The sequence below is a fragment of the Lagenorhynchus albirostris genome, chromosome X (assembly GCF_949774975.1).
Source record: "Lagenorhynchus albirostris chromosome X, mLagAlb1.1, whole genome shotgun sequence".
NCBI classification, from domain to species: Eukaryota; Metazoa; Chordata; class Mammalia; order Artiodactyla; family Delphinidae; genus Lagenorhynchus; species Lagenorhynchus albirostris.
Genome location: NC_083116.1, coordinates 687,751 through 715,054, shown reverse-complemented (window position 1 = coordinate 715,054; position 27,304 = coordinate 687,751). Strand labels below are relative to the sequence as shown.

The 27,304-nt window shown below is 42.1% G+C and overlaps 1 protein-coding gene across 1 annotated transcript; it reads left to right on the top strand.

The window, feature by feature from the left end:
• FUNDC2 (FUN14 domain containing 2) lies at positions 1 to 20,399 on the top strand. The gene is made up of 5 exons (XM_060137425.1): positions 1 to 150; positions 4,207 to 4,357; positions 12,221 to 12,296; positions 16,654 to 16,785; positions 19,874 to 20,399. The coding sequence occupies exons 1-5, from the start codon at positions 18 to 20 to the stop codon at positions 19,949 to 19,951; spliced, it is 570 nt and encodes a 189-aa protein (XP_059993408.1). The 5' UTR covers positions 1 to 17; the 3' UTR covers positions 19,952 to 20,399.
• The last annotated feature ends 6,905 nt before the right edge of the window (positions 20,400 to 27,304 follow it).

The following is a 27,304-nucleotide window of genomic DNA, read 5'->3' as shown; positions in this document are numbered from 1 at the left end:
CCGCCGCCGCCGTGGGAATGGAAACATCTACCCCACGTGCCGGAAGCCAGCTAGCGCCGACGGTGGCGCGCCACTCCGCGCCTTACCGAGCCGAGCCCCTACAGGTGTCATCGCGAGACGAGCTCGCCGAAATGGCCGCAGCCAGTCAAGGTAAGGACGGGCGCTCGCCGGTGGCGCCGCGAGGAGCCGACTTCCCGGGCTCCGGAAGAGACGGGCTCCGCGCCTCCCAGGCCCAGCAGTGCCCCTGGGGGGCCCGAGCGCCGCAGGGGCGGGGCGGGCGCCTGGAGCTCCTCTGTGGCCCGGCCGCTCCCGAGGTCCGGCCAAGGTCAGTGGCCGGGCTGGAGCCGGACTTGCCCTCGCTGTTGACTCCGGCCGGGCTCCTCCGCCTTCCGGCCCCGCCCCCGACAGCCGCGGCCTGGAGACATTTTGTCCCTGTTCCCGGAAGCACTCTGGCACCTTGAGACTAAGGCAGCGTCTTTGTCCCTTTGGAGTGTCTTTTCAAACACCGGGCCGGCGTCTTTCCGCGTGCAGGCCGCCTCTACTTGTGCTGTTGATGGTTTTGAAAGAGTACACGTGGTATGGTTCTTGGAAATCGCCTATTTAGTCCGCGTAGTGAAGGGGAGAGTCCGTGAAAAAAAAGCCTGTAATAAAATACACACTGGACCACGTCTTTCAGTTGTGCTTCTTATCCTACTTCTTTGAATGCTTCAGGCTATGTTCAGTTCAGTTCTGGCTCACAGAACCTGGTTCAGTTCTGGCTCACAGAACCATTATCAAAAACTAATTATATAAATTTAAAATTACATAAATTATGTTAAAAACAGGGTGAAAATGCTCAAAATTCATTACTTCCTTATTGTTTGCCATGTTTAGTTATTATCTGTACTCTTGAGGTTCTGGACATCTGTTGTGTCTGTGTGGTGGAAATAACGTAGCGTGATAAGCCGCGTCTCTTGCCAGCTCCGCATTCAGCGCTGTCACACGTCAGTGACGTCACACCCTGGATGTTGGTATACACTACTAGTCAGCCCTCCCCCCACCCCAGCGCGCTTGTGAAACGTTTACCTGGGGACTTCACTGGCGGTCCAGTGGTTACGCCTTCACCTTCCAGTGCAGGGGGTGCAGGTTCCATCCCCGATGGGGGAACTAAGGTCCCACGTGCCTCCTAGCCAAAAAGCCAAAGCATAAAACAGAAGCAATATTGTAACAAATTCAATAAAAACTTTGAAAATGGTCCAGATTAAAAAAAAATCTAAAACAAACCAAACCGTTTACCAGCACACCTGAATTGAGGTGACTCAAAGGTGTTGGAATGCACAATGGAATTATTTTCCTGCAGAGCAGACTGCCCTTATTTAGTTAAAATGTATAGTTTGCTCAGATATTTGCACCTAGGAAATTGGTGGGAGAAACTTTGAGGCTGACATTAGGAATTTCAATCTTTATCATATTGATGATCACATAATACTGTAATCATTGCTCTCCTGGGCTCACAAGCAAGGCTGCTGACTGGTCGGTATAGTGCTTAGCAGTGTGTGTTGAATGACTGAGTGACTTTGGGTGAACTCAGTGTCTGTGATTTGATCCCTTTTGGCTGGAGCCCTCTATTGAGCTAAGGAGCTTGTTAAAATGACGTTAAAACAAAACTCAAAACTCATTCTTGTTTTCAGTGATGTTCTTTAACCCAGGGAGAGAGTTTGTTCTTCAACACAGCAGTAATGTTTTGCGGTTACGTTAGAACAAAAATTTTCATTTAACTACTTGTGAGGCCATAGAAGGCCCAGTTCCTTAAACATCCATATTTTGGCTTTGCTAAATTAGTATCTATGGTCCATCTTGAATTAATTCTTCAGTTATATTTTGTGATTGTGTAAAGTAGGGATTGAGGGTTTTTTTGTTTGTTTAATACACATACCTAATAGTTGTAACACAATTTGTTGAAAGGACTTTCTTTCCCTATTGAATAACTTTGGTGCCATGTGAAAATCAAATGACTGTATGTGTAGATCTACTTCTAGACTCTATATTCTCTTCCACTGATATATTTTTATATGCTTAGGTCAGTTCTACACTGTGTCAAATAGGGTACTTTTCTAAGTCTTGAAATTAGTTACCTGTGTGTTACTGTAGTTTTATAAGAAGTCTTGAGATTCTTTGAACTTTGTTGCTTTTTCCCCCACAATTGTTTCGGCCACTGGCGGCACACTGTATTTTGCTAAGTGATTGCAGCAGTATCTCCCCATTCCATATGCTGTTTTTTTCTGTGTGACTTTGACACTTCTCCTGCTGAGTACTGGGGTCTATATTCCCTCTCGAATCTGAGTGGAAGTTTGTGACTGCTGCAACAGAATACAGTGGAAGTAACACTGCATGGCTTTGGAGGCTAGGTCTTAAATGGTAATATAGCTTCTGCTGAGCCCTTGAGTTTCCTTACTCTCTTACTCCCTTTCTTGGGACAGGCAGCCTTGACCCTAGCCACCATGCTGTAAGGAAGCCCAAACTAACCCAGAGCAAGGCAGCCTGTATGTGTGAATGTAGTAGATGATTCCAGACGCCTGCCTGTAATTCTTCCAGCTGAAGCCACAGACATATGGAACAGGGATGAGCTGTATCCTGTCTGAATTCCTAATCCATAGAGTCTGGGAGTATAAAAGTGATTGTTTTGCTCTGTGAATGAAGTTTTGGGGTAATTTGTTGTACAGCCATAGTAACTGGAATACTACTCTAGGTCCTTTGTACTTCCATATAAATCTTAGAGCCAGCTTCTCAATTTCTAGATAAAAACTTACTTTTTGATTGAGATTGCAACTCTGCAGTGTTTCCTCATTTACAGTGTAGAGTTCTTTTGCCTCTTTCACTAAATTTATTTTCCCACAGAGAGAGGGATTAGACATTTTGTTAACTCTTTCCCTTTTGGGACAAATAAATCACCCTCTGAGCCTCTACTTCTTAATTACAAAATGGAGTTAATAAATAGTACCTTGTTCTGTACCTACTTTGTTCTGTGGATTTAATTATATATACATGTTTATTCCTTAGCACATTGCCTGGTAAATAGTAACAGCTCAATTAAATGTTACCTCTTTTTCTTAATGTCTTTATTGGAGTATAATTGCTTTACAATGGTGTGTTAGTTTCTGCTTTATAACAAAGTGAATCAGTTTACATATACATATGTTCCCATATCCCTTTCCTCTTGCGTCCCCCTCCCTCCCACCCTCCCTATCCCACCTCTCTAGGTGGTCACAAAGCACCGAGCTGATCTCCCTGTGCTATGCGGCTGCTTCCCACTAGCTATCTGTTTTACACTTGGTAGTGTATATATGTCCATGCCACTCTCTCACTTATCCCAGCTTACCCTTCCCCCTTCCCGTGTCCTCAAGTCCATTCTCTAGTAGGTCTGTGTCTTTATTCCTGTCTTATCCCTAGGTTCTTCATGACATTTTTTTTCTTCTCTATCCTGCTCTGCCACTAGGTTCATCAGTACCATTTTTTTAGACTCCATATATGTGAGTTAGCATACGGTATTTGTTTTTCTCTTTCTGACTTCACTCTGTATGACAGACTCTAGGTCCATCCACCTCACTACAAATAACTCAATTTCGTTTCTTTTTATGGCTGAGTAATATTCCATTGTGTATATGTGCCACATCTTCTTTATCCCTTCATCTGTTGATGGACACTTAGGTTGCTTCCATGTCCTGGCTATTGTAAATAGTGCTGCAGTGAACATTGTGGTACATGTCTCTTTTTGAATTATGGTTTTCTCAGGGTTACCTCCTATCTTTATAATCACTGGAGATACACATAGTACTGAGAATTTGTGGGCTATTGAATAGTATTGAGTTACTCCTGAAAAGGAGAGGCAAATGAAGAAAACCCATTTCATTTAGGATGCATTATTAAGTATTACTACCAGTTTTTCCTAGGTCCTTTTGGCTGTTTTTAAATTTCAGGGGAAAAACTGGAGTACTGATTCTAAATTGTCTAGGTTTTTTTCCTCTGAGATATTTGTTGATTTTAGTCTGATTTTCAAAAGTTGCTGGTCAGAATTTCAGAGTCAGTTTACTCTTTAAAATAGATTAATATTTAGATGTCCATATTACAACTGTCTCTGTTTCCTTAAAAATCTCTTAATCTAGGTTAGGAATGTTAGTGATTTATTGTAAAAGTAACTTTTCTTATTCAGTATCTTAATTCTTGTAGGAAACTTTGAGGGAAAATTTGAGTCACTGGATCTTGCAGAACTTGCTAAAAAGCAGCCATGGTGGCGCAAGCTGTTTGGGCAGGAATCTGGGCCTTCAGCTGAAAAGTATAGCGTGGCAACCCAGCTGTTAATTGGAGGTGTCACTGGATGGTAAGTGATGTAAAAATGTCCAGTATCTTTTTTTGCATGACTCAGTGTTGGGGTTATAGGAACCATCTCTTTTAACCAATGAAAATACATTGACTTGTGAAATTGATCATTTAATAAATAGTATACATCTAAACATAATGTTAAAGTGCTATTTAATGGTTACACATAGTGAGTATTTACTACATGTCAGGTACTATTTTAGATATTTATATAGGTATCTCATTTCCTTCTCACAGCTCTGAAATTGTTACTGTTATTATCTATCCTCATTTAATAGAAACTAAGGCTTAGAAAGGTTTACTTGACCAGGGCCACATAGTAAGTGCTTTCTATCACTGTAGATCACGTTGCATCTTCTAGAATTATATATAAATGGAATTATACAGTATGTATCTTTTTTGTTTGGCTTCTTTCACTAATTTCGAGGTTCATCTGTGCTGTCGTGTGTATCACTAGTTCATTCCACGTATGGATGAACTAGTTTGTTTATCCATTCCCCTTTGATGAATATTGGTTTGTTTGCACTTTTGGGCTAAAATGCTGTTAACATTCGTGTACAAGTCTTTGTATGAACATATGCTTTCATTTCTTTGGGGTAAATATCTAGAAAGACTTAGGCTGAGTCATAGTAGGTGAATGTCTTAACTTTTTAAGAACCTGCCAAGCAGTTTTCTAAAGTATTGTCTTACATCTTACATCTCCCCTAGCAGTGTATGAGGGTTCCAGTTTCTCTACCTCCGCACTAACACTTGGCATAATGTCTTTTTTTTGAAGTATAATTGATTTACAGTGTTATATTAGTTTCAGATTGCAGTGTAGTGATTCAGTATTTTTGCAGATTATACTCCATTAAAAGTTATTATAAGATAATGGCTATACTTCCCTGTGCTATACAACATATCCTTGTTGCTTATCTATTTTATACATAGTAGTTTATAGTTCTTAATCCCCTACCCCTATCTTGCCCCTCCCCACTTCCCTCTGCCCACTGGTAAACACTAGTTTGTTTTATATATCTTTCAGTCTGTTTCTGGCATAATGTCCTTTTGATTACAACCATCCTAGTGGCTGTGAAGTGATATCTCATTGTATTTTTTTGTTTTTGTTTTTGTTTTTTTATTGTGGTACGCGGACCTCTCACTGCTGTGGCCTCTCCCGCCGCGGAGCACAGGCTCTAGACCCGCAGGCCCAGCGGCCACGGCTCACGGGCCCAGCCGCTCCGCGGCATGTGGGACCCTCCTGGACCGGGGCACGAACCCGCGTCCCCTGCATCGGCAGGCGGACTCTCAACCACTGCGCCACCAGGGAAGCCCTCATTGTGGTTTTAATTTACATTTTCCTGATGAATGATGATGTTGAGTATCTTCTCATGAGCTTATTTTTGCTATCCATATGTCTTTGGTGAGGTATCTGTTTAGATATTTTCTGCATATTTTTATTGGGGAGTTGGTTTTCTCTCACTGCTGAGTTGTGAGAGTTCTTTATGTATTCTGGATACAAGTCTTAGATACGTGATTTGCAAATATAATCTTCTACTCTGTAGCTTATTATCTTGACAATGTCTTTCAAAGAACAGAAGTTCTTAATCTTGACATACAATTTGTCAGCTCTGTTTTATAGCTCTAGCTTTTGGAGTCATGTCTGACAATATTTGCCTAATCCAGGGTCACCAAGATTTTCTTCGATGTTTTCTTCTATATGATATATAGGTTCAGATTTTTCATTTAGTTCCATGATCCATTTTGATTTACTTATTGTATATGTTGTAAGGTAGGAATCCAAGGTCTTTTTTTTTGCATATGGATATCTGATTGTGCCCACATGATATGTTGAAAGACTATACTCCTCTACACTGAATTGCCTTTGTACTTATGGTGAAAATCAATTGACTATATGTCTTCTTTGTTAAACTGATTTGTCTGTCTTGGTGCTAATATCACACTGTTTTGATTACTGTAACTTTATAATAAGTCATGAATCAGGTAGTGTAAATCTTACAACTCTGTTGCTTTTCAGAGTTGATTTGACTGTTCTAGGTACTTAGCATTTTCATATGAATTTTAGAATCAGCTTGCTGCCGATTTCTACAAAAAGCCTGGTGAGATTTTGACTGGGATTGCATTGATCCATAAACATGGTTTATCTCTCCATTTGACTGTGCCGTGCAGCTTACAGGATCTTAGTTCCCCGACTAGGGATTGAACCCACACCCTCAACAGTGAAAGCTCTGAGTCCTAACCACTGGACTGCCAGGGAATTCCCTGTTTCGGTTTCTTTTAATTTCTCTCAACAATGCTTTGTAGGTAGGTCTTTCGCATCTTATATCAGATTTATCGCTAAATATTTCATATTTTTGATGTTATTGTAAATGCTATTACTTTTAAAATTTCACTTTCTCATTGTGCATTGCTTATATTATAGAAATGCAATTGATTTTTGCATATTGATCCTGTATACTGCAATCTTGCCAAAGTCACTTACTAGTTCGCAGAGTTTGGGGGTCCCTAAGACTACCCTCATGTTTGATAATTCCCTAGGAGAATCCACAGAACCCACTGAGAGCTGGTATACTCATGGTCACGATTTTTTACAGCAAAAGGATACAGATTAAAATCAGCCAAGGGCTTCCCTGGTGGCACAGTGGTTAAGAATCTGCCTTCCAATGCAGGGGACACGGGTTTGAGCCCTGGTCTGGGAAGATCCCACATGCCGTGGAGCAGCTAAGCCCGTGCACCGCAACTACTAGAGAGAAGCCCGCGTGTTGCCATGAAAGATACCAAGGGCCGCAATGAAAGATCCCAAGGGCTGCAACTGAGACCCAACACAACCATAAATAAATAAATATTAAAAACAAAATCAGCCAAAGGAAGAGGCACATGGGGCAAAGTTCAGGAAAGTGGAGTCTGTATGTTTAAAATGGGTTTCTTGGGACTTCCCTGGTGGTCCAGTGGGTAAGACTGCGTTCCCAATGCAGGGGGCCCGGGTTTGATCCCTGATCGGGGAGCTAGATCCTGCATGCATGTCACAGCCAAGAAGTTCGCACCGCATGCTGCAACTAAGAGCCCACATGCTGCAACTAAGAAGTCTGCATGCCGCAACTAAAGATCCCACATGCTGCAACTAAACATGCTGCAACGAAGATTCCCAGTGCTGCAACTAAGACCTGGCGCGGCCAAGATAAATACATACGTACATACATAAATATTTTTTTAAAAACAGTTCTTTAAAATGGTTTCTTATAGGCAGCATATAGGTGGGTCTTCCTTTTTTTAATCCAATTTTACAATCTTTTCATTTTAATTAGGGTGCTTAGACTCTTTACCTTTAAGTTTATTTTTGTTATCATTGGGTTTAAATTTACCATCTTGGTGTTCTGTTCTTTATTTTCTTTTGGATCAAATATACGTGTGTGTAATAAAAATAGGTATACTGTGTATGTGTATATATATGTATATTTTTTAATTAAGGTGAAATTTACGTAACATGAAAGTGGCATTTAGTACATTCACACCTTTGTGTAACCACTGCCTCTCTCTAGGGTCAAAACATTTTCATCACTCCAAAATAAAACCCCATCCCTGCTGAGCAGTTACTCCCCATTCTCTCCTCTCCCCAGCCCCTGGCAACCATCTGTCTGCTTTCTGTTTCTATGGATTTACCTATTCTGAATATTTTATATAAATAGAATCATACAATATGTGACCTTGTATGCCTGGCTTCTTTCACTGAGTATCATGTTTTGTTTTGTTTTGTTCTGTTTTTTTGGGACTGCACCGAGTGGCATGCAAGAACTTAGTTCCCCGACCTGGGATTGAACCTGTGCCCCCTGCAGTGGAAGCAGGGTGTCTTAACCACTGGACCGCCAGGAAAGCCTCCTGAGCATCGTGTTTTTGATGTTCATTCACGTTGCAGTGTGTGTCAGGACTTCTTTCCTTGTTATGGCTACATCTCGCCAACACTTATTATTTTCATTTAAAAAAACCATTTTAATATAGCCACCTTAGTGGGCATGACATGGGTGTGAAGTGGTGACTAACGATGTTGAGCATCTTTTCATGTGTTTGTTGGCCATCTGTACATCTGCTTTGGAGAAATTGAGTTGTTTGTCTTTCTGTTCTTGAGTTGTAAGAATTTTTTATATGTTTTTGATATTAGATTCTTTTTTTTTTAATACACACACATATACTTTTTTTTTTACAAAAAGTGGAACCCAACTGTACATAGTGTGTATTAAGTTGCTTTTGCCACTCAACTTTATATCACTAATCTCTTTCTGCAATTGTAAATATTCATCTATAAGGCTTGTTTTAAAATTAATTTTTAAAGCAGCATAACCCTGTTATCTATTATATAGTCAGGTTTTACATTACATTTTGAAAAAAGCATAACTGATCTGATTTAATTAGAAAAGGGGTCGTAATCCACAAGATGGCAACCCCATAGCTCCAGGGCAAGTTTCTACAGCACAGTCCTCATCATCATTTCAAATGCTGCAGAGTATCCCACAATATTGCCACATCATGATTTATCAAACATATTCACTACTGCTGAGCATCATGTTGCTCCCAGTATTTCCTAATCAACTACAGAGCTGCAAACAATACCACTGTGGACGATTTACGTGCACATCTATGATTGTTTCTTTGGAGTGATTTCTTTTTTTTTTTTTTTTTTAGATTCTTACCAGACATGATTGCAGATATTTTCTTCTATTCTTTAAGTTGTCTTTCCACTTTCTTGATAATGTCCTTTGATGGACAAAAGTTTTTAATTTTTATGAAGTCCAGTTTATTCGTTCTTTTTTGTTCTTTCGTTGCTTGAATCACATATTTTTCATAATTCTGTGTCTCTTAATTGTGTAATTTTAATGGTTGCTTTAGGGTTTATAGGATGTATCTTTTACTTACCACAGTCTATCATCAATAGATATACCACTTCATGTAGCGTGTAATGCTCTTACAATAGTATACTTCTGGGACTTCCCTGGTGGTCCAGTGGTTAAGACTCTGCCTTCCAGTGCAGGGGGTGTAGGTACAGTCCCTGGTCAGGGAGCTAGGATCCCACATGCCTCACAGTCAAAAAACCAGAAACATAAAACAGAAGCAGTATTGTAACAAATTCAATAATGACTTCAAGAATGGTCCACATCAGGGCTTCCCTGGTGGTGCAGTGGTTGAGAGTCCACCTGCCGATGCAGGGGCACGGGTTCGTGCCCTGGTCCAGGAGGATCCCACGTGCCGTGGAGCGGCTGGGCCCATGAGCCATGGCCGCTGAGCCTGCGTGTCCGGGAAAAAAAAAAAAAAAAAAAGAATGGTCCACATGAAACAAATCTTAAAAAAAAAATAAAACAGTATACTTCCATTTTACCCTTGGTTTTCATTATCATACATTTAACCTTTACATTTTTTCATTAAATATTGAATTCTTATATTTTTAAATAATGAAAATGAAACCTTTTGTATTTACCCGTATAGTTTATTTCTTGTACTCATCATGCTTTTGTGTGTATCCAGATTTCCATCTGGTATATTTTCCTCCACTTTTAACATTCTTTGTACTTTTGGGCTGCTGGTGATGATTTATTTTTCAGCTTTTGTATATCTGAGAAAGGTCTTCATTTCATCTTTGTTTTTTGAAAGATATTTTTACTGGGTATAGAATTCCAGAGTGACAGGGTTGTTTCTTCCCCCAGTACTTTAAGAATGTTCCATTATCTTTTGTCTTGCATTATTTTCTATGAGAAATGTGCTATCTCTGAATTTTATTCCTCTGTACCTAATATGTCCCTCCCCCCGCCTTTCAGGCTGCTTTTAAGATACTTATTATTTGTTTTGTGCTTTGAGTTCATTAAGCTGTTTGGATCTATCAATTTACAGTTTTCATCAAATTTAGAATATTTTCTCATTATTTATTCAAATATTTTCTATCCTTCAACAGTTCTAGTTAGACATATTATTACACTGCTTGAAATTTTCCTGTAGTTCACTGACACTGTTTATTTTTTTTAACTTTTTATTTTGGGATAACTATAGATTCACAGGTGCTTGTTAAAAATAATCCAGAGTCTCTGCACCACAGATACTGAGCCTGCGCTCTAGAGCCCGCATGCCACAACTACTGAAGCCTGCGTGCCTAGAGCCTGTGCTCTGCAACAAGAGAAGCCACCGCAATGAGAAGCCTGCACCCCAGCAAAGAGTAGCAGCCCCTGCTTACCACCACTAGAGAAAGCCCGTGCGCAGTGACGAAGACCTAACACAGCCAAAAATAAATAAATTTTTAAAAATGCAAAAAAAAAAGTCCAGAGAGCCCATCCTTCAGTTTTCCCCAGTGTATAACTATAGTTCAATATTACAGCCATGTTCATGTATTTTTCTGTTTCATTTTGATAGTTTTTATTGCTATGTCATGTTTACTGATCTTTACTTCTACAGTATCTAAACTGCTGTTAGTTCCATCAAGTACAGTGTTCATCTCAGACATATAGTTTTCATCTGTAGAAGTTTGATTTGTATCCTTTTAAAATATGTTCCTTGTCCCTACTTATTATGTGGAATCTTTCCTCCAGCTTCTTGAACATGGAATACAATCATAATCACTTCTGATGTTTTTGTCAGCATTCTGTCATTTGTGCCATTTCTAGGTTGCTTTCAGTTGATTTCGTTTTTTATCATTATGGGTCTGTTTTCCTGCTTTGCCTGCCTGGTAGTTTTTAATGGGATGGCAGTATTGTGAATTTTACCTTATTGGGTGCTAAATATCTTTTTTATTCTTATATAATTGAGTCTTGATTCTTGTTCTGGGACACATTTACACATCGCTTTAAAAAAATTCCACATGTGTTCTGTACCTTACTCTATAGAACTAATTTTAAAGATAAAAGAGTCTGAGAAGAAAATTGCTGGAGTTTATATATACTTCATTTTTTTCTCCCAAATTTCTTTGGAGGGGAAAAGCACGTTTATCCATGTTGGGTTTTTGAAAAAAAGATCGGAGAAATAAGAGCTAGTTGACGATCCAGTTGGTTGCCTTTATCATGAGTGAATCTTAGCTGCAAAATGTCAGTTAATGCCTTCATGTCAGGGACTTAGGGCCAGTGGATACAGGGTACAGGCAGTTTACTTCAGTTTATAATCACATTTAAGAACTGAGATGAGTCCTAATGGGTTATTTACTAGTCCTATCATTCCTCCAGTTTAGGAGTCCCTTCTGAGATATACCTAGCTTTTGTTTAAAAACATTTAAAATCCTTGTGAGGTCCTCCATGCAATGTTTTATTGATATTGACATATTTTTTCTCCTAATGAAGTGTACCAAGCAGTAGGTGGTAGAAAACGAGGGCAGAGAGGTAAAGGGAGACTGGATGTAAGTGTAGGGCTTTATAAGCCGTCTTCAGGGCAGAGTTTTCTGTCAAGAGCCATGTGCCGACCAGAGAAGATGGCACTGAGAGCCTGTCCCTTATCCCATGCGGCCACTCTGGCCTCATACACAGTCATGTGTTTACTCGCTTCAGGGCTGCGCCCTCCTTGCCGCCGTTTCTCTTCCATATTGCTGACTGGAGTCTCTGCTTTATCCTTTCCTGTGTTGATCCATTCTCCGCAGTGTAGCCAGAGTCATCTTTTAAAAACACGGCTTGGGAGTTGAAGGGATTTGCTCAAGACCACAAAATGAAGTGAGTAGTAGAGCCAAGATCCGAGTCAGGGTCTTCGTGAGCTTGGAGCCTCTGCCGTTCCCTCGTTCTGGAGGGGATGGGCTTTATGCCTGGAGTAGGAAGGAGCTGGGCCATCCCAAGGTAAGCAGGCTCTGAATGTTGTTAGAAGTCCATGCTTGTGTTTGTCTGACAGCTTGTTAACTTGATTTTTGTAGGTGCACTGGTTTCATATTCCAGAAGGTTGGAAGGCTGGCTGCCACAGCTCTGGGAGGTGGATTTTTCCTGCTTCAGGTCTGTATGTGGAGTCTTTCCCTGGTTTCACGTACCATTTGAAATGCTAGTAACCTTTTGAGTCAGACTCCTTCAATTACTAGGTGGATTGCATTTTGTCACTTATAACATGGGGACACGTGCATATTCCAGGGTTTTCAAGACCACTTGAAATATGAAGCAAGGGTGATTTCAGAAATCCCAGGTGTGATGCAAGTGCCCTGTGATATGATTTATTCTTAGACACAAAGTCGATGAGAGACATGAGGGCTAAATGACACTGGTCAGATGGCCTCTGCTGGCCCGTGGCGTGGAGTTTGTTTTGAACCACTGGCTGCTGGCTCCCTGAGGCTGTGTGTGTACAGTTGGTTTGCAAACCTGACTCCACATTGGAATCACCTGGGAATTTTATAGAACACTGATGCTTGGGGCCTGCCCCCCACCTCCGTCTGATTTCACGGGCAGTAGGCCTGCTTGTATATCGGAGTATTTTTAAAGTTGCAGGTGATTCTGAGGTGCAGTCAAGCTGGAGTGTCCAGATCCACAGCTCTTTGTCTCCTCTCGAAGGTAGCAGCCCTCGTTTTAGTGAGGTCATCCCACGTTAGAATCACAATTTGAGTGAGTTTTCCAGATGCGTCAGGTGAAAATGAAGTGTGTGGAAGAGGCCAGAAGAGGCCCGCTTATGACTGGAGGGCCGGGGCGGGTGTGGTACAGCATCACTGCATCACAGACGCCCTCAAAACCCAATGCTTAAAATGACCATCTTTTATCATCTCAGTTTCTGTGCATCAGCAATTCGGGGAGGGGAGGTGGGCGCTTGGGCTGGCAGCCTCAAGGGGTTCTAGCCAGAGGTGACTGGAGCTGGGTGAGCAGGGAGCTGGGGCGGGTCCAGGCCTCTCCCTCCCCTCCCTCACTCGGGTCTCAGCTCCTCCTGCGGCCTCAGTTCTCTAAGCGCCCTTGTTTCAGAAACATGGTGAAAGCTGCCCGCCCTTTTCTGCCCAAGCCTGGGAACTCCATAGCATCACTCTGGCAGCATCCTGCTTGTGACTAGCAAGGCACCAGCAGCTGCCCCCGGACCCGTTCCCTGCGTAGCTTCTTGGCTCCCTCCCTGTGGCTGTTAGCAGACAGGCCCCTCCTCACCCCTCCTGTTGCCTTCTGGGTTGCAGTCATCTTTCCTTCCTCGCACCCCTTCAGGTGCAAGTGCAGTGACAGCTCTCTTGCACTAGACCCACAATCCTGTTCTGTCCCTGTGGTTTCCCTGAGTATCTTCATATTGCTTTGAAATGCCTTAATCTGAGTGCACCCTCTGTTTCTTTTGGGGGTTCTGACTGACAGAAGTAATGGGCATTAGAATAATCTCCAGGAAAGACCCTTGCACTGGGATTCTGGTATTGCTTGGGTCAGATGTGCAAGGAGTGCAGTGCAGGTAAGACATGGGGGTCTGTGCTGTGCACGCATGTGCCCTGTCACCAGGGTGTTGGGAGACGAGGGGTGTGGTTTGACATAAGGATCCAGTTTCCTTTCATCCGGATTGTTGTCCCAGCAGCATTTAGTGAATAAGTCTTCCTTTTCTCAATATTTGTACCGTTGCCTTTATCATACATCAAAGTTCATATATGTGTGGCTCTGACTCTCCTTCCTGTATCTGCTGAGCCTTGATAGTGGGCAAGACAAGTTCCTCCACGTATTCTTCAGGATCGTCGTGGCTGCTTTCGTACTTTTGCTTCTCCATCTAAACTTTACAACAGGCTTGTCAATTCCTTTCAAAGATTCTGTTTAAATTTTCATTGGGGGACTTCCCTGGCAGTCCAGTGGTTAAGACTCTGTCCGCGCTGCTATTGCAGGGGGCGTGGGTTCGATCCCTGGTTGGGGAACTAAGATCCCGTGTGCCGCACGGTGCACCCAAAAAGAGGGGGAAAAAAAGAGTAATAAGAAAAATGTTTGACTGGAATTGCATGGGAACCATATAGATAAATTGGGGGAGAATTAATATCTTCTATGATATTGTATCATCTAGCTGTGAACACAGGCTTCGTCTCCATTTATTTAGGTCTTCTTTAATGTCTTTGCCTAGACTCCTCTTATTTTTTCCACATGGATCTGGTCCATCTGTGGTTCAGTCTAGATCCGTTATAAGAGCTTTAGTTGCTCTTGTGCTTTTCCCCGGGCACTCACCCCGAGCCCTAAAGCTGTCTCCCAGTTGGACTCCGAGTGATACAACTACTGATGTAGAACATCTTTTCATGTGTTTATTTACTGTCCAGATCTCCTTTTTGGTGAAGTGTCTATTCAGGTCTTTTGCCCGCTTTTAAATTGGATTGTCTGTTTCTGTACGTTTTGTTCTGTCCTATTAATCTGTGTGTCTTCTCCAATACCACACTGTCTTGATTGCTGTAAAATCAGGTAGTGTGATTCCTCCAACTCTGTTCTTTTTCAAAATCGTTTTGGCTGTTCTAGTTCCTTTGTCTTTTCATACACATTTTAGAACCAGCTTGTTTACATATCTGTAAAACATCTTGCTGGGATTGGGATTGCAATAACTCTGGCTTAATCATTTCTCTTTGAGTTCTTTCTTCAACAGACATTTTGTAGTTTTCAGTGTACAGATCCTATATGATTTTTGTTTAGATTTGTACCTAGTATTCGATTATTTTGCAGCTATTGTAAAACCATAAATTTCATTTCCATTTCCAATTCAAATTGCTAGCATATGGAAATACAATTTATTTTGTGTGTTTATCTTGTAGTGTACAGCCTTGCTAAACTCGCTTTTTGTGTGTAGGAGTTTTTGTTTTTTGTTGGATTCTTTGAAATTATGTAGACAAACATGTCTACAAATAGTGACATTTTGACATCTTCCTTTCTGATCTGGACGCCTCTTACCTTATGTTCTTCCTTGTTGCACTATGACTTCATTTCCAGCACAGCGTTGAATAGGAATAGAGACAGTAGACATCCTTGCCTTTTTGTTAACATTGGATGAAAGTATTCAGTCTTTCACCAGTAAGTATGATTGACGTTAGTAAGATGCTGTAGTAAGATGCTGCTACAAGTAGTCTGTTCTTTTCAGTACTGAGCAACATCTTGTGTAAACATGACACAACTTGCTTATTCATTCATGTGCGGATGGACATTTGCTTTTATTTCCGGTAAAGCTGCTGTGACGAGCTGCCATTCTGGGTATAACATAATGGCACGTGCAGTTTCAGTGTTGGCGGATGAAGCCGAACGGCTCTCCTAAAAGGCTGCTGGTAAACACTCAGTAAGGGTGTGATAGGAGTGTCCATTTCCCACATCCTTATCAACACTGTATATTTTCAGTGTTTTACTCATCTCCAATCTGATAAAGAAAGTATAGCAACTCAGTAATTTTAGTGTTAATTTCCTTGATTCCTTGTGAAGTTGAACTTCTCCCTTTTGTTGACCACTTTGTTTTGTGAGTTGCCTTTACCCGTTTTTCAAATGGGGTTTTTTCCTTACTGATCTCCAGAAGAACTTCACTTTTTATAAGTATTAATGTTTTGTTTGTTAGATATATTGCAGATGTTTTCTCCAGCCTGGTTTGGGTGACTGATTAGTTGGTTGGTGCTGTTAACTAAAAGAGAGACTAGAGGGAGAGCAACTGACTAGACAGTGGAGAAGAATTTCAGTTTTAGATATTTTGAGCTATCCAGGGAGTTATGATTTATCATATCAGAAATTTGGAGGAGAGAAGTGATACACATGGAGGATTGACTGATGGCCTAATCAGTCTCTTCGTTCCCTGGGTAACACTAATCCATCAGGAAACTCCATGTGTGAAGGGGTCTTATCCTGTCCGCACATTCTTTATGAAATGCTTCTCACTGAGTGTGTGTGCGCGCCTGCTGTCTTGAGCAAGGGAAGTAGCCATGTTCTGTAGGTATATTTGGATGTGCTTCTCCCTTACAAGAAATCGCTCATGAGAAATCTCTGTGATTTCTTTCTGAGCAGCAGTGATTACTACATGACACCTTTGCCCTGTTCACATTGTTGAGAAACTCAGGCTTATGTCGCCTTTAAGGTTTCTTTACCTTACGTCTTGACTTCCAGTTCTGATTTTCATTTACCATTTAATTTTTTTAAGCTCACTTGAAATTTTATCGAGATGGGTAAGAGTATAAATAAAGTAAAAGAATCGCCAGCAGTCACCGAAGGCCAGTGTGTGGATTTCCGTTGACAGGCATAGGGCCTCGCACATAGGGTGGGTGCTCAGTAGATGTGGAGTGAATGTCGTTGAAATACAAAAAACTGGACGGCAAATATCTCCAAAGATAGAAACTCAGAAGGATTTTTGGTAACATATTTCAGTGATTTATCCTGTGTTTCTCCTTTATTGCTGTCGTTTTTTAAACTAAAGCTTGCAAACCATACTGGCTACATCAAAGTGGACTGGAAGCGGGTAGAGCGGGACATGAAGAAAGCCAAGGAGCAGCTGAAGGTCCGCAAGGGCAGCCAGACACCTGCGGAGGTCAAAAGCAAAGCAGACGAGGTGAGACTTGTTTTGTTCCTGTGCAGTGTGTGAAGGGTGCAGACAACTTTGTGTGTAAAACATGGGGTAGACACACCAATATGTCAGCCTCAGATGGAATATCCTCACCTCAGTGGCAATTTAAAAGCTTAAACCTACAAGGACCAAGGACCAGTAGGTTAGGCGGCGTTTATTGCTGAGCGAGAGTGCAAAGTGCTGCAGACACATCTGTGGGCCGAGCATCCCTTGAAGAGGTTCTTGTTGGGCTTGGAGCGCCACGTGCGGGGTGGGGGAGATGTTCCTTGTACAGCCACTCTGATCACTTTGAGTCAGTCACATTTTGTCTCCATACACACACATCTCTGAAACGTCCAGAGTGTGTAGCCCAGGGGTTGACGAGCTTTTTTTGTAAAGGGCCAGATGGTACCTGTTTTCAGCTTTGTAGGCATTGTGATCTCTGTCACTACTGAACTCCACTGTGTAGCGTGAAAACAGCCATAGACGATGGGTAGGCAGGTGGGTGTGGCTGCGTTGCAATGAAAGTTTATTTAAAAACAGGTGACGGGCTTCCCTGGTGGCGCAGTGGTTGAGAGTCCGCCTGCCGACGCAGGGGACGCGGGTTCGTGCCCCGGTCCGGGAAGATCCCACGTGCCGCGGAGCGGCTGGGCCCGTGAGCCATGGCCGCTGAGCCTGCGCGTCCGGAGCCTGTGCTCCGCAACGGGAGGGGCCACAGCAGTGAGAGGCCCGCGTACCGCAACAAAAAAAATTAAAAAAAAAAAATAAATAAATAAAATAAAATAAAAATAGGTGACTGGCTGGATTTGGCCCACGGGCTATAGTTTGCTAACCTCTGATCTAAGGCATGAAATCAGGTCAGATTATACTGGAGGGACAGGAGAAGGGCTTCTTTTTTAAAAGGATGTATTTTGTTACTTCTTTATTACCTTTGGAAAAATGTCAAATGTCCCAAAGATATAAGTGCACTTAACCAGGGAGAAATAAACCGGGATCAAGGTGTCAGGAAGGTGCCTGGTTAAACCTACAAGGACCAAGAGAACAGGAAGGGAATACCAGGAGACAAGAAATATTAGCAAATGTTTGAAAGTTGGAAAGCACATAGATGAGTGGTAGATAACTTAGCAGAGGAACTTCCCTGGTCCAGTGGCTAAGACTCTGTGCTCCCAGTGCCGGGGGCCTGGGTTCAATCCCTGGTCAGGGAACTAGATCCCGCATGCCGCAACTAAAGATCCCACATGCCGCAACTAACACCTGGTGCAGCCAAATAAATAAATATTGTTTTTTAAAAAATGACATTCCCTTTAAAGAAGAAAAAAAGAAAAAGACGATTCTTTGTGGTGGCGAGTGCTCAGCCAAAGGTGTCCATTGCCAGAATACTACTCAGCCATATAAAAGTATGACATTTTGCCATTTGCAGCAACATGGATGGACATAGAGATTATCATACTGAGTGAAATAAGTCAGACAGAGAAAGACAAATATCATATGACATCACTTATATGTGGAATCTAAAATATGACACAAATGAATCTATGAAACAGAAGCAGACTCGCAGACATAGAGAACAGAGTTGTGGTTGCCAAGGGGGAGGGAGGGAGGGACTGGGAGTGTGGGGTCAGCAGATGCAAACTAGTATCTATAGGATGGATACACAACAGGGTCCTACTGTAGAGCACAGGGAACTCTTCAATATCCTGGGATAAACCAGAATGGGAAAGAATAGGAAAAAGAACGCATATATATGTACAATGGAATCACTTTGCTGCACAGCAGAAATAAACACAACATTGTAAATCAACTACATTTCAATGAAAAAATGAGCACATCTTACTTTATGTAAATTATACCTCAATAAAGTGTAGTAAGATGGAAAAGTTCGAAAAGAAGAACAAAAAACCCCTCAAATAAATAAATTTTTTATAAAGAAAGCTGTCCGTTGCCCAGAGTGGAACGTGGCATTTGTGCACTTAGATAAGTCCTTCCTCCTTCCTCCCTTCCATCCCTCCTCAAGCTCAAGGTTATGAAACTTACACTTTTTTCACTTCAAAAATTTTTTTTATTTTTCAGACATTTACAAAAGTAATACATGATTGTTGAAAACTTCTTTAATGATACAGGAATGTATATAATAAAAAGTATAAGGTTAATGTTTGATTAGAACCAACTGTTGCCTTACAGTGTGCACTTATATAAAGTAACCAGAAGGTTTGGAATTGGTTCATTCCACAAATGTTTGTAGTATCCCTCTTTGTGGCCTGGCCCTCTCACAGGCCCCAGGGAGAGTGGCTGGTCCCCCCAGAGAGCCCGTATTCATATTTGGGGAGCAGGAAATGAAAATGTTCGGGTTAGTGTTTAGCAGCAAGGAGGCCATTGGTCATTTCTGCGAGAACAGTTACAGTCGGGTGGTGGAGTTGAGAGCCAAGGTGTAGCAAGTTGAGGAATGAGTAAAGATGATGAATGAAAGAGGTTATGTCAGGAAATTGTATGATTTTTGTCATTCCCCCTGAGGGCAGATGGCAAGAGACAATGCGTCAAATAGGGAAGTATAGTTCCAGCCAAGTCGGGGAGGAGTGAAGACACAGGCACAGTGGGAATGAGGGGGCTCGAGGGTCCCAGGAGGCTGGGTGGTGGCGTGGGAAAGGTCGGGGTGGGGTTAGGGAGATGAACCCCTGTACTTAAGTTCAGGAAACCAGTAGGCCAGGCTACAGGGTGTATTCCCCTCGTGAATACTTTTCTATGGTAGCACTTGGGAGAAAGTTCCCTCTGGGATGGAGGTCGATAGAGCACATGCATGGGAAGCTGTAGGAATGTGAGAAAATAAGGTTTCAGAGGAGCGTGTATGGATAGATGGACAGACGCGTGGGCGGGAGGAACGTGTGGACAGGTTTGGAGGAGACACCAGTTTACTGAATGTGGTGCCTTCTCTCTTTGCAAAGTCCCGTCTGAAAAGCATCCCTTGAATGTGATCACTGTGCGCTAGCACCCCGCCACTACCTTATCCAAAGACACGTCATCTCACCTTCTGATCTGCGTCCTGCTTCCTAATAATATCCTCAGCAAAGTAATCCACTGTGCTATCTTCTGTTCCTAGGTGGTGTCGTTTGTGAAGAAGAATGTTCTAGTGACTGGTGGATTTTTCGGAGGCTTTCTGCTTGGTATGGCGTCCTAAAGAGGATGACTTCACTTCCTTACTCCTGGTTTTTCCAGCCAGCGGCCTCTTCACTCCGTCATAGGATAGCAAAGCCTCTCCTCTTCGTCCTCCTCTCCCTCGCCTTCCTCCCTGCCGTGGCGTATCTGAATGGCTTCTGTAGGCATCTGTTGGTACAAGTGGATAATGGCCCCACCATGACCTTGACGGCAACGGAAGAGACAGTAGACATTAACTCTTCTCCCACCACACTCCCCCCTTGACTAATCTCTAGGTCAGCAAGAATATTCCTTTGTCCCCTATGTAAGATACTTACCAGAACATGGTACAAGATGGCTCACCATGGAGCATGAGTGGACCCTCAGAGGTTGTCCCAAACTTGATTAGGAAAAGAAATAGCAAGCATATAAGATACCTTACTATGTCCTGCCTGGGAAGGAACTGAATACATTTGCCTGTAAGCATGAAAGATTTTGGTATCTTGGTGTCTACTTTCTTTTGTAGTAGATTTTAGGTTACAGAATGAGAACTACTTGTACTGGCTCTAATTATCCTGACAGAATGGGAGCATGCGCACTACAGTTGAAAAATCTGCATATGGAATGAACTTGTGCTAAAGATACATATGCTGAGCTGAAGGTATTGTGTTTGGTGGGAAGGTCTTCAGGGAAACCAACCAATAGATACATTTAGGATGGTCAGACTTAGTGAATCACTTAGAGGCGTTGCGGTATTATCTACAGATGTTTTCCACCATACAGGATAATGCATCTCATGCTGGTTTCCAAAGGATTTATTTATGGTAAAATAAGTGACTTTAGGTGGAAGAGGGAAGAAGCTCTTGGATTTTTATTTAATAGAAAAGGTTTTAAGCTTTGAAATGTGAAATATTCTTTACCTCTTGTCAAACATCAGGGGTGGCCGTAGCTCCTCTGTGCCGGTTCTACTATTTATCCAGTTAGTGTGAAATATACAACATTGGAACCAGAGTTTCTAAATGGTGGCATTCCAAGCATTAGGAATTGAGAACAGTAGCAATAGCAACAGCACATGTGAAATAAATTATTTCTATCATCAAAGGTAATCTGTCTCAGGAAGACCCCAACTCTTAGAATTTTTCTTTAAAATAAAAGTTTATAGATATATCCATGCTTAGAAACTTAACACATTTTTCTGTACTGGCCTTCTGTTGTACCATCTAGAATACCCACTGCAGGAAGGCAAGGCTTGTGTCTTCACCATCATATCCATGGAGCCAAGCACTTAATAAGTACTCAGTATCTGTTGAATATATGAATAATGAGCTCATAGGAAAGTATCTGGAAAAGGCACTGATCCACAGGATTGTGAGACTTTAGGAGTTCTGAAAATTCGGAAAACTTGGAATTAACTTCTTAAACTTGCAGGTGACCCCTTGCAAAATGTATGTTCTTAAGGCCTTCCTTTTAAAATGTTTGCCTTTTAACTTACCTTGGGAATGATGTATTGAATTTGGAAATTGTAGCTACTAGTGGATGTGTGGAATTTTTTAGAATTCATCCATTTGCATCTTTCTCCTTATGGTAGTATTTTAAGGCAACATTAAGTTTTGCTTGTAACATGTATGAATTATATACAAATCATAATGCTATGAGCCACATTGTTCCATATTTTTGTAGAAGAACTCAAATTTTTTTCACTTTTTATTATGGAAACATTCAAACATATATAAAAATACAGAAAATAGTACAATGACCCCCATGTGTCCATCAACCACCTATAATGATCATCAAATTATATCTTGTTTTATCAATTGTTTTGAAACAAATACCAAATGTGTCATTTTATTATATTTTGGTATGTGTCTGTAAAAGGTAAGAATTCATCTTAAAAATCATAAATGCAATACTCTATTATTATACCCATCTGACCCCACCCAGACCAGTGGAATGGGGGCTGCAGGTAGTGGGGTGGGGTGGCCTTTTTCCATCTCTCTTTCCTGTGATTATTGGTGATGACAAAGATTAGCAGGTTGCTCTAAGCTGCTTTGAGCGGGTTATAATAGATAATAGACTGAAGTAAGATTCTAGCTTCCACCTGAGGGACATGGTTGAGGTCAGTGTTACGGGTTGGCCTCATCCTATTGCAATCAGGATGGCCCTGAGTTCTGCCCGCTGAGTGGGGCCACCACAGGTGGAGGGGCAGAGTGGGTGCTGAGGTTGAACAGTGGCGGCGCTCTGGTGCTCATCACTGGTGGCATTTAGGAGAGCTCCCTCAGTCAGTTAGGGGAGCCTCTAAATGGAGGCGCTGTTGTCAGCAGCTTTGCTTCAGGTGGCGAAGCGAGAGGTTCCCCCAAAGAACAGCTGCCACCCCTTCACGCAAAACTGAGACACCAGGGCCAGGCGACTTCACCCGTGGGCGCTCTGTTTGCATGTGACTGGCAAGGCCTGTTTCACGATGCATGTTTCTCCAGTACCCAGAATCCAGTAACATGCTGTGCCTCCTTAGTGATGGGGGCTGAAGAGATGGCAGATTTTCTTTGACTGACGGAGGGATTAAGCGTTTCCAGTCGTCACTTTGACCGTGTTTGGGTTTTGGCTCCCCTTGTTCGGGGCTTCCCTGCCTGTAGTTGGGCCTGGACTGGAGAACCTCTGACAGCTGGTGGCCAGAGTGCCTATGAGGGTCTTCTCCCTTTTTTCTGCTCACCCCAGAGCCCCCATGTGCTCCTTCTGTCCCCTCCTGGCATCTCTGCCACTCTGGACCACCCTTTGACCCAGCGTCCCTCCTTGTGATGGACCAGGTGGGATGGGGAGCTATAAGCAAAGGAGGGGGAGAGGGATCCGGTCCAACAAGTAGACCCCCGTGTCTTCAGTCTTTCTAAGGCTCTGTATCCTCACTGCTAACACGGTTTGAGCGTGGGGACACCTCCGCCTGAGTGGCCCCATTGTCCTGAGTGTCACTGTCATTGACTTTCCTCCCGTTGCCCATCCGGGCCACTTCTCTGCTCCCGCCCCTCAGCCTCAGGACACTCATTAACAGGCTGACATTCCCCCCTGCTGGACCTGGCAGAACACAGGACATGACTAAAGGAGTGAATCTTACATAATTCTAGCTAACATACTCTTGGGGTGGGTGCTCATGGTTTTGAAATGCTTAACTACTGTGAAAATGTTCTCCCCATCATCCTTTTGTTTGACTTTTGCCGGAAAGATGGACGTGACTAATGGTTGAACTCTTATTTGGAAACCTACTTTTGTGTCGTTTGGGAGATGTAATAAGTTTCTGATTGAAAAAAATGGTGTAGGGATAGATTTTAAATATCTGAGAATCATTAATGTTTCACGATGAAACACTAGTTTCTTCTCTCAGGGAAATTTACTTAGGGCCAGTTTTGGACCCTGCAGGCAAAATTAGACTGCTGCCCTCTCTGCTCCCTCCACCAGCTTACCAGCTTCATTTCTTTGTCATGGTTCTAGGTCTGGGGGCTTCTTAATCACTTATACAATAGTAGTGTGAGCTCTTGGAGAACTGGGCAGAAAACATACCTTATTCTGGACCTGATTTCCCAGAAATCATACAGTGTGGCTTATGTCTCTGATATTTGATACTTAAGGAATCATGAATTTCAAGAGCACTATTTTTCTAGCGAAAACTGAGTGTTGCACTTTCTTCACGTTTTTAGAAAACTGTAAAGTCAGCTTATTGAAACACCAAAACTACCGTCCTGAATTTGAAATGGTCAGAAATGCCATTATGATGATTGAGAGCAGTGGTTTGCATCCTTGCTTGCCTGCCTGCCGTCCTGGAGACTCTGGTTGCACTGGTAGCGGCGGGGCAGCCTCAGATGTTTGAGGAGCATCTAAGGTTGGGAACCACTGAACTACAGACTTGGAAGCTGGTGTAATAACGTCACAGTTCTGCTGAACAGGCCTTTAATACCTTTTAAATTAAGTGCCATACAATTTCAGATGCCTTCCAAGTACTGAACAGAGTATAATATTAGTTTATTAAATGTTATAGGAATTGTGTGGAGTGGATGCATGAGTGGCATGATGGCTGACCAGGGCCTTCTGTCATCAGTAGATGTAAAGCTCTTGGACAGAAGGTTGTGGGGTAATGGAGTGTTCATATGGTGCCACCATATCACCCCACAAATGAGCTCCCGTGACCAAGGGAAAACTACCTTTCCAGTGGAGAGGTCTGTCTCAGTCATTAGTTAACCAAGTGATGAAACAGCATCACTCAGAGCCCACTTACAGCAGGCTTTTAAGAAGTCTCTAAGTGGAGGATGAGATCGTATTTCTCACCTTCCCAGCTCTCCCCTGAAGACTGAGATTCAGTGCTAATCATGGTCCCTAATAAATAAAAAACGGTTGGTGTTAAGCTTCTTTGATGTCTCTTTTATTTCCCTGTATGTCATAGTAATAGCTAAGAAGAAGTAGATTGAAATCAATGTCTGCTAATAGATGTTGAATGAAACTGAGACAGTTCTGAGTTTAAAGATAGGCAGGAATAATTGTTTGAAGCTTTAGGAGCCCTAAAGAAAGGAGTATACTTGGGGAAAAAATTAAAAGTCTGAAACTTGAGTAGTTAACTCAATAAAAATAATTTTGTAGTAAAGCACAGGACAGCAATCTCTTTGATCATGTAGTGATTGCTAATGTGAATCCAACACCACTATCAATTGATACTTTTAAATGTAATTTAGATTTGTATATGATGTAAATGTAGTTATAAAATGTTTCATTAAATTTTCTACTATTAACACAAGACTTCAAATGATTTTATGAGAATATAGCACTCTTTCCCTAGTTTGTGGACCAAACATCTCTTAAGGCAGCATTTCTCCAAGTCTCTGGAGAATGTTCCCCTCCCGAGAGATGCTATCTGCAAAACGGGTTTGCTGGTACAAGTTGGCAAGTATTGCATACAGTAGTCCTTTCCAAAGAATCATACTTCACATGAGCATATGAAAAGCTTTGAAGTCTTCACAGGAAAGAAACCTGTTTACTTCTGTGTAACCTAGCATTCCCAGACTTACCTTACCAGGCAAGCCTTTTTTCCACCTGTTACAGCAATTCCTAGAAATGCTGCGTTAAAGAACACGTGGTCCCAAAACAGTAATGGTATTTGAATATCAGGGACTATCTTAGTTTGTTCACAGCAATGTAGCTTCTCTCTAGCATGCTGGCAGAGGGAAGGAGGGATCCTCCCTGTTATGGACTGAATGTGGTTCCTCAAATTTCATGTTGAAATCCTAACCCCTAAGGTGATGGTATTTGGAGGTGGGGTCTTTGGAGGTGATGAAGTCATGAGTCTGTTTTATGAGGGCACTGATCCCTTCGTGAATGGGATTAGTGGCCTCATAAAATAGACCCCAGAGAGCTCCCTTGTCCCTTCTTCCATGTGAGGACATGGCAAGAAGACAGCCATTTATGAACCAGGAAGAGGGCCCTCACCAGACACTGAATCCGCCAGCACCTTAATCTTGGACTTGCTGCCTCCAGAACTTTGAGAAATAAATGTCTGTTGTTGAAGCCACCTGGTCTATGATCTTTTTGTCATAGCAAGCCGAATGGACTGAGACAAGGACCCATCAGAATTTGTTTCAGCTCTTGCTTAAGAACTCATCTTTTTTCTTTATTTGTGGGGGAGGGTAGAGTGATGGTGGTTCTAGCACCTATTTGAGGAAACCAAATGGCCCCTTCGATACTGTCCCCCCTCAACCACTATGTGAAGTCACACAGCTTCAGCAGCCTTGTGTTAGCACCATCAGGATCTACTGGAATAGGTTTTGATTATGAGGCTATAAAGTGTAGATAAACCACTTAAGAATTCTAGTTCTGTTGCTGCCTAACTTCCAAAGAATTTGTTTCCCCAGTTCTCTCCTGATGATAAATTAAGAGTCATTAAACATTCCAAGAATCATTTCTATGCCTTTCCTGCCACTCACTGAACAAATATTAAGTGGCTTCTGAGCTACACACTATGGTGGGGGATGCAAAAGTGGAAAGAAATATTCTTACTGGCATCTGGAAGGACACTTTGCTCCAAATTATTGGACACTGACTGGGTCACACAGGTGAAGGGCTCAGTCCCACAAGACTGCACCCACTTGGGACTTCCCTGGTGGTCCAGTGGTTAAGAACCCGCCTTCCAATGCAAGGGATGCAGATTCGATCCCTGGGGGAACTAAGACCGTGTGCTGCAACTACTGAGCCTGCACGCTCCAGAGCTCGTGCACCACATCTAGAGAGCCCGCAGGCCTCAACTAATGACTTTGTGCGCTCTAGAGCCTGCGTGCCGCAACGAAGATCCCTCATGCTGCAACTAAGACCCGATGCAGCCAAATAAATAAATAAATATTTTTTAAAAAATAAATTACTGTTTGTTTCTGTAAGTCACTGAGATGTGAGGTTATTTGTTGTGTGGGTAAAGTTGGTCAATACAGAAATCATCCAAAAGTGGCAATTTGAGGAAAGGTTGAATTTTACAAAAAAAAAAAAAAAGACTGCACCCACTTGTTCAGACACCTGTTCCAAGTCCAGGTTGTTACCTGTGCTTCTGACCAACTGGCTTTAAATCTGAGTTTCCCAACGACACCTCCTTGGGTTCAACTGATTTACTAGTGCAGCTCATAGAACTCAGAGGAACATTCACTTAAATGTTTACCAGTTTATTATATAGGATATTATAAAGGATATAGATGGACAACAGCCAGATGAAGAAGTGCGCAGGGTGAGGTCCAGCAGGGCCTGACACACAGGAGTTTCTGTCCCCATGGAACTGGGGTGTATCCACTCCTGACATGTGGATGCATTCTGGTTCACCAACCTGGAAGCTCTCTGAACCCCATCCTTTTGGGTTTTTATGGAGGCTTCATTACACAGTGTTAAAATAAAAACTCATGTATGCACCCAATATAGGATCACTCAAAAGCCCACGACGAAAGATAAGGAAAGACACTATATAATTATAAAAGGATCAACAGAAGAACAGGATATTACACTCATTAACATATATGCACCCAATATAGGAGCACCCAGATACATAAAGCAAATACTAGCAGACATAAAGGGAGAAATTGATGGGTATACAATAATAGTAGGAGACTTTAACACCCCACTCACATCTGTGACAGATCTTTGAGACAGAAAAATCAATAAGGCAAGAGAGATCCTAAATGATACAACAGAACAGACTTAATATTTTCAGGACATTACGTCCAAAAAAAGCAGACTACACATTCTTTTCAAGTGCACATGGAACATTCTCTAGGATTGACTACATACTAGGGCACAAAACAAGCCTCAACAAATTTAAGAATATAGAAAATATTTCAAGTATCTTTTCTGACCACAACAGCATGAAACTAGAAATCAACCACAGAAAAAG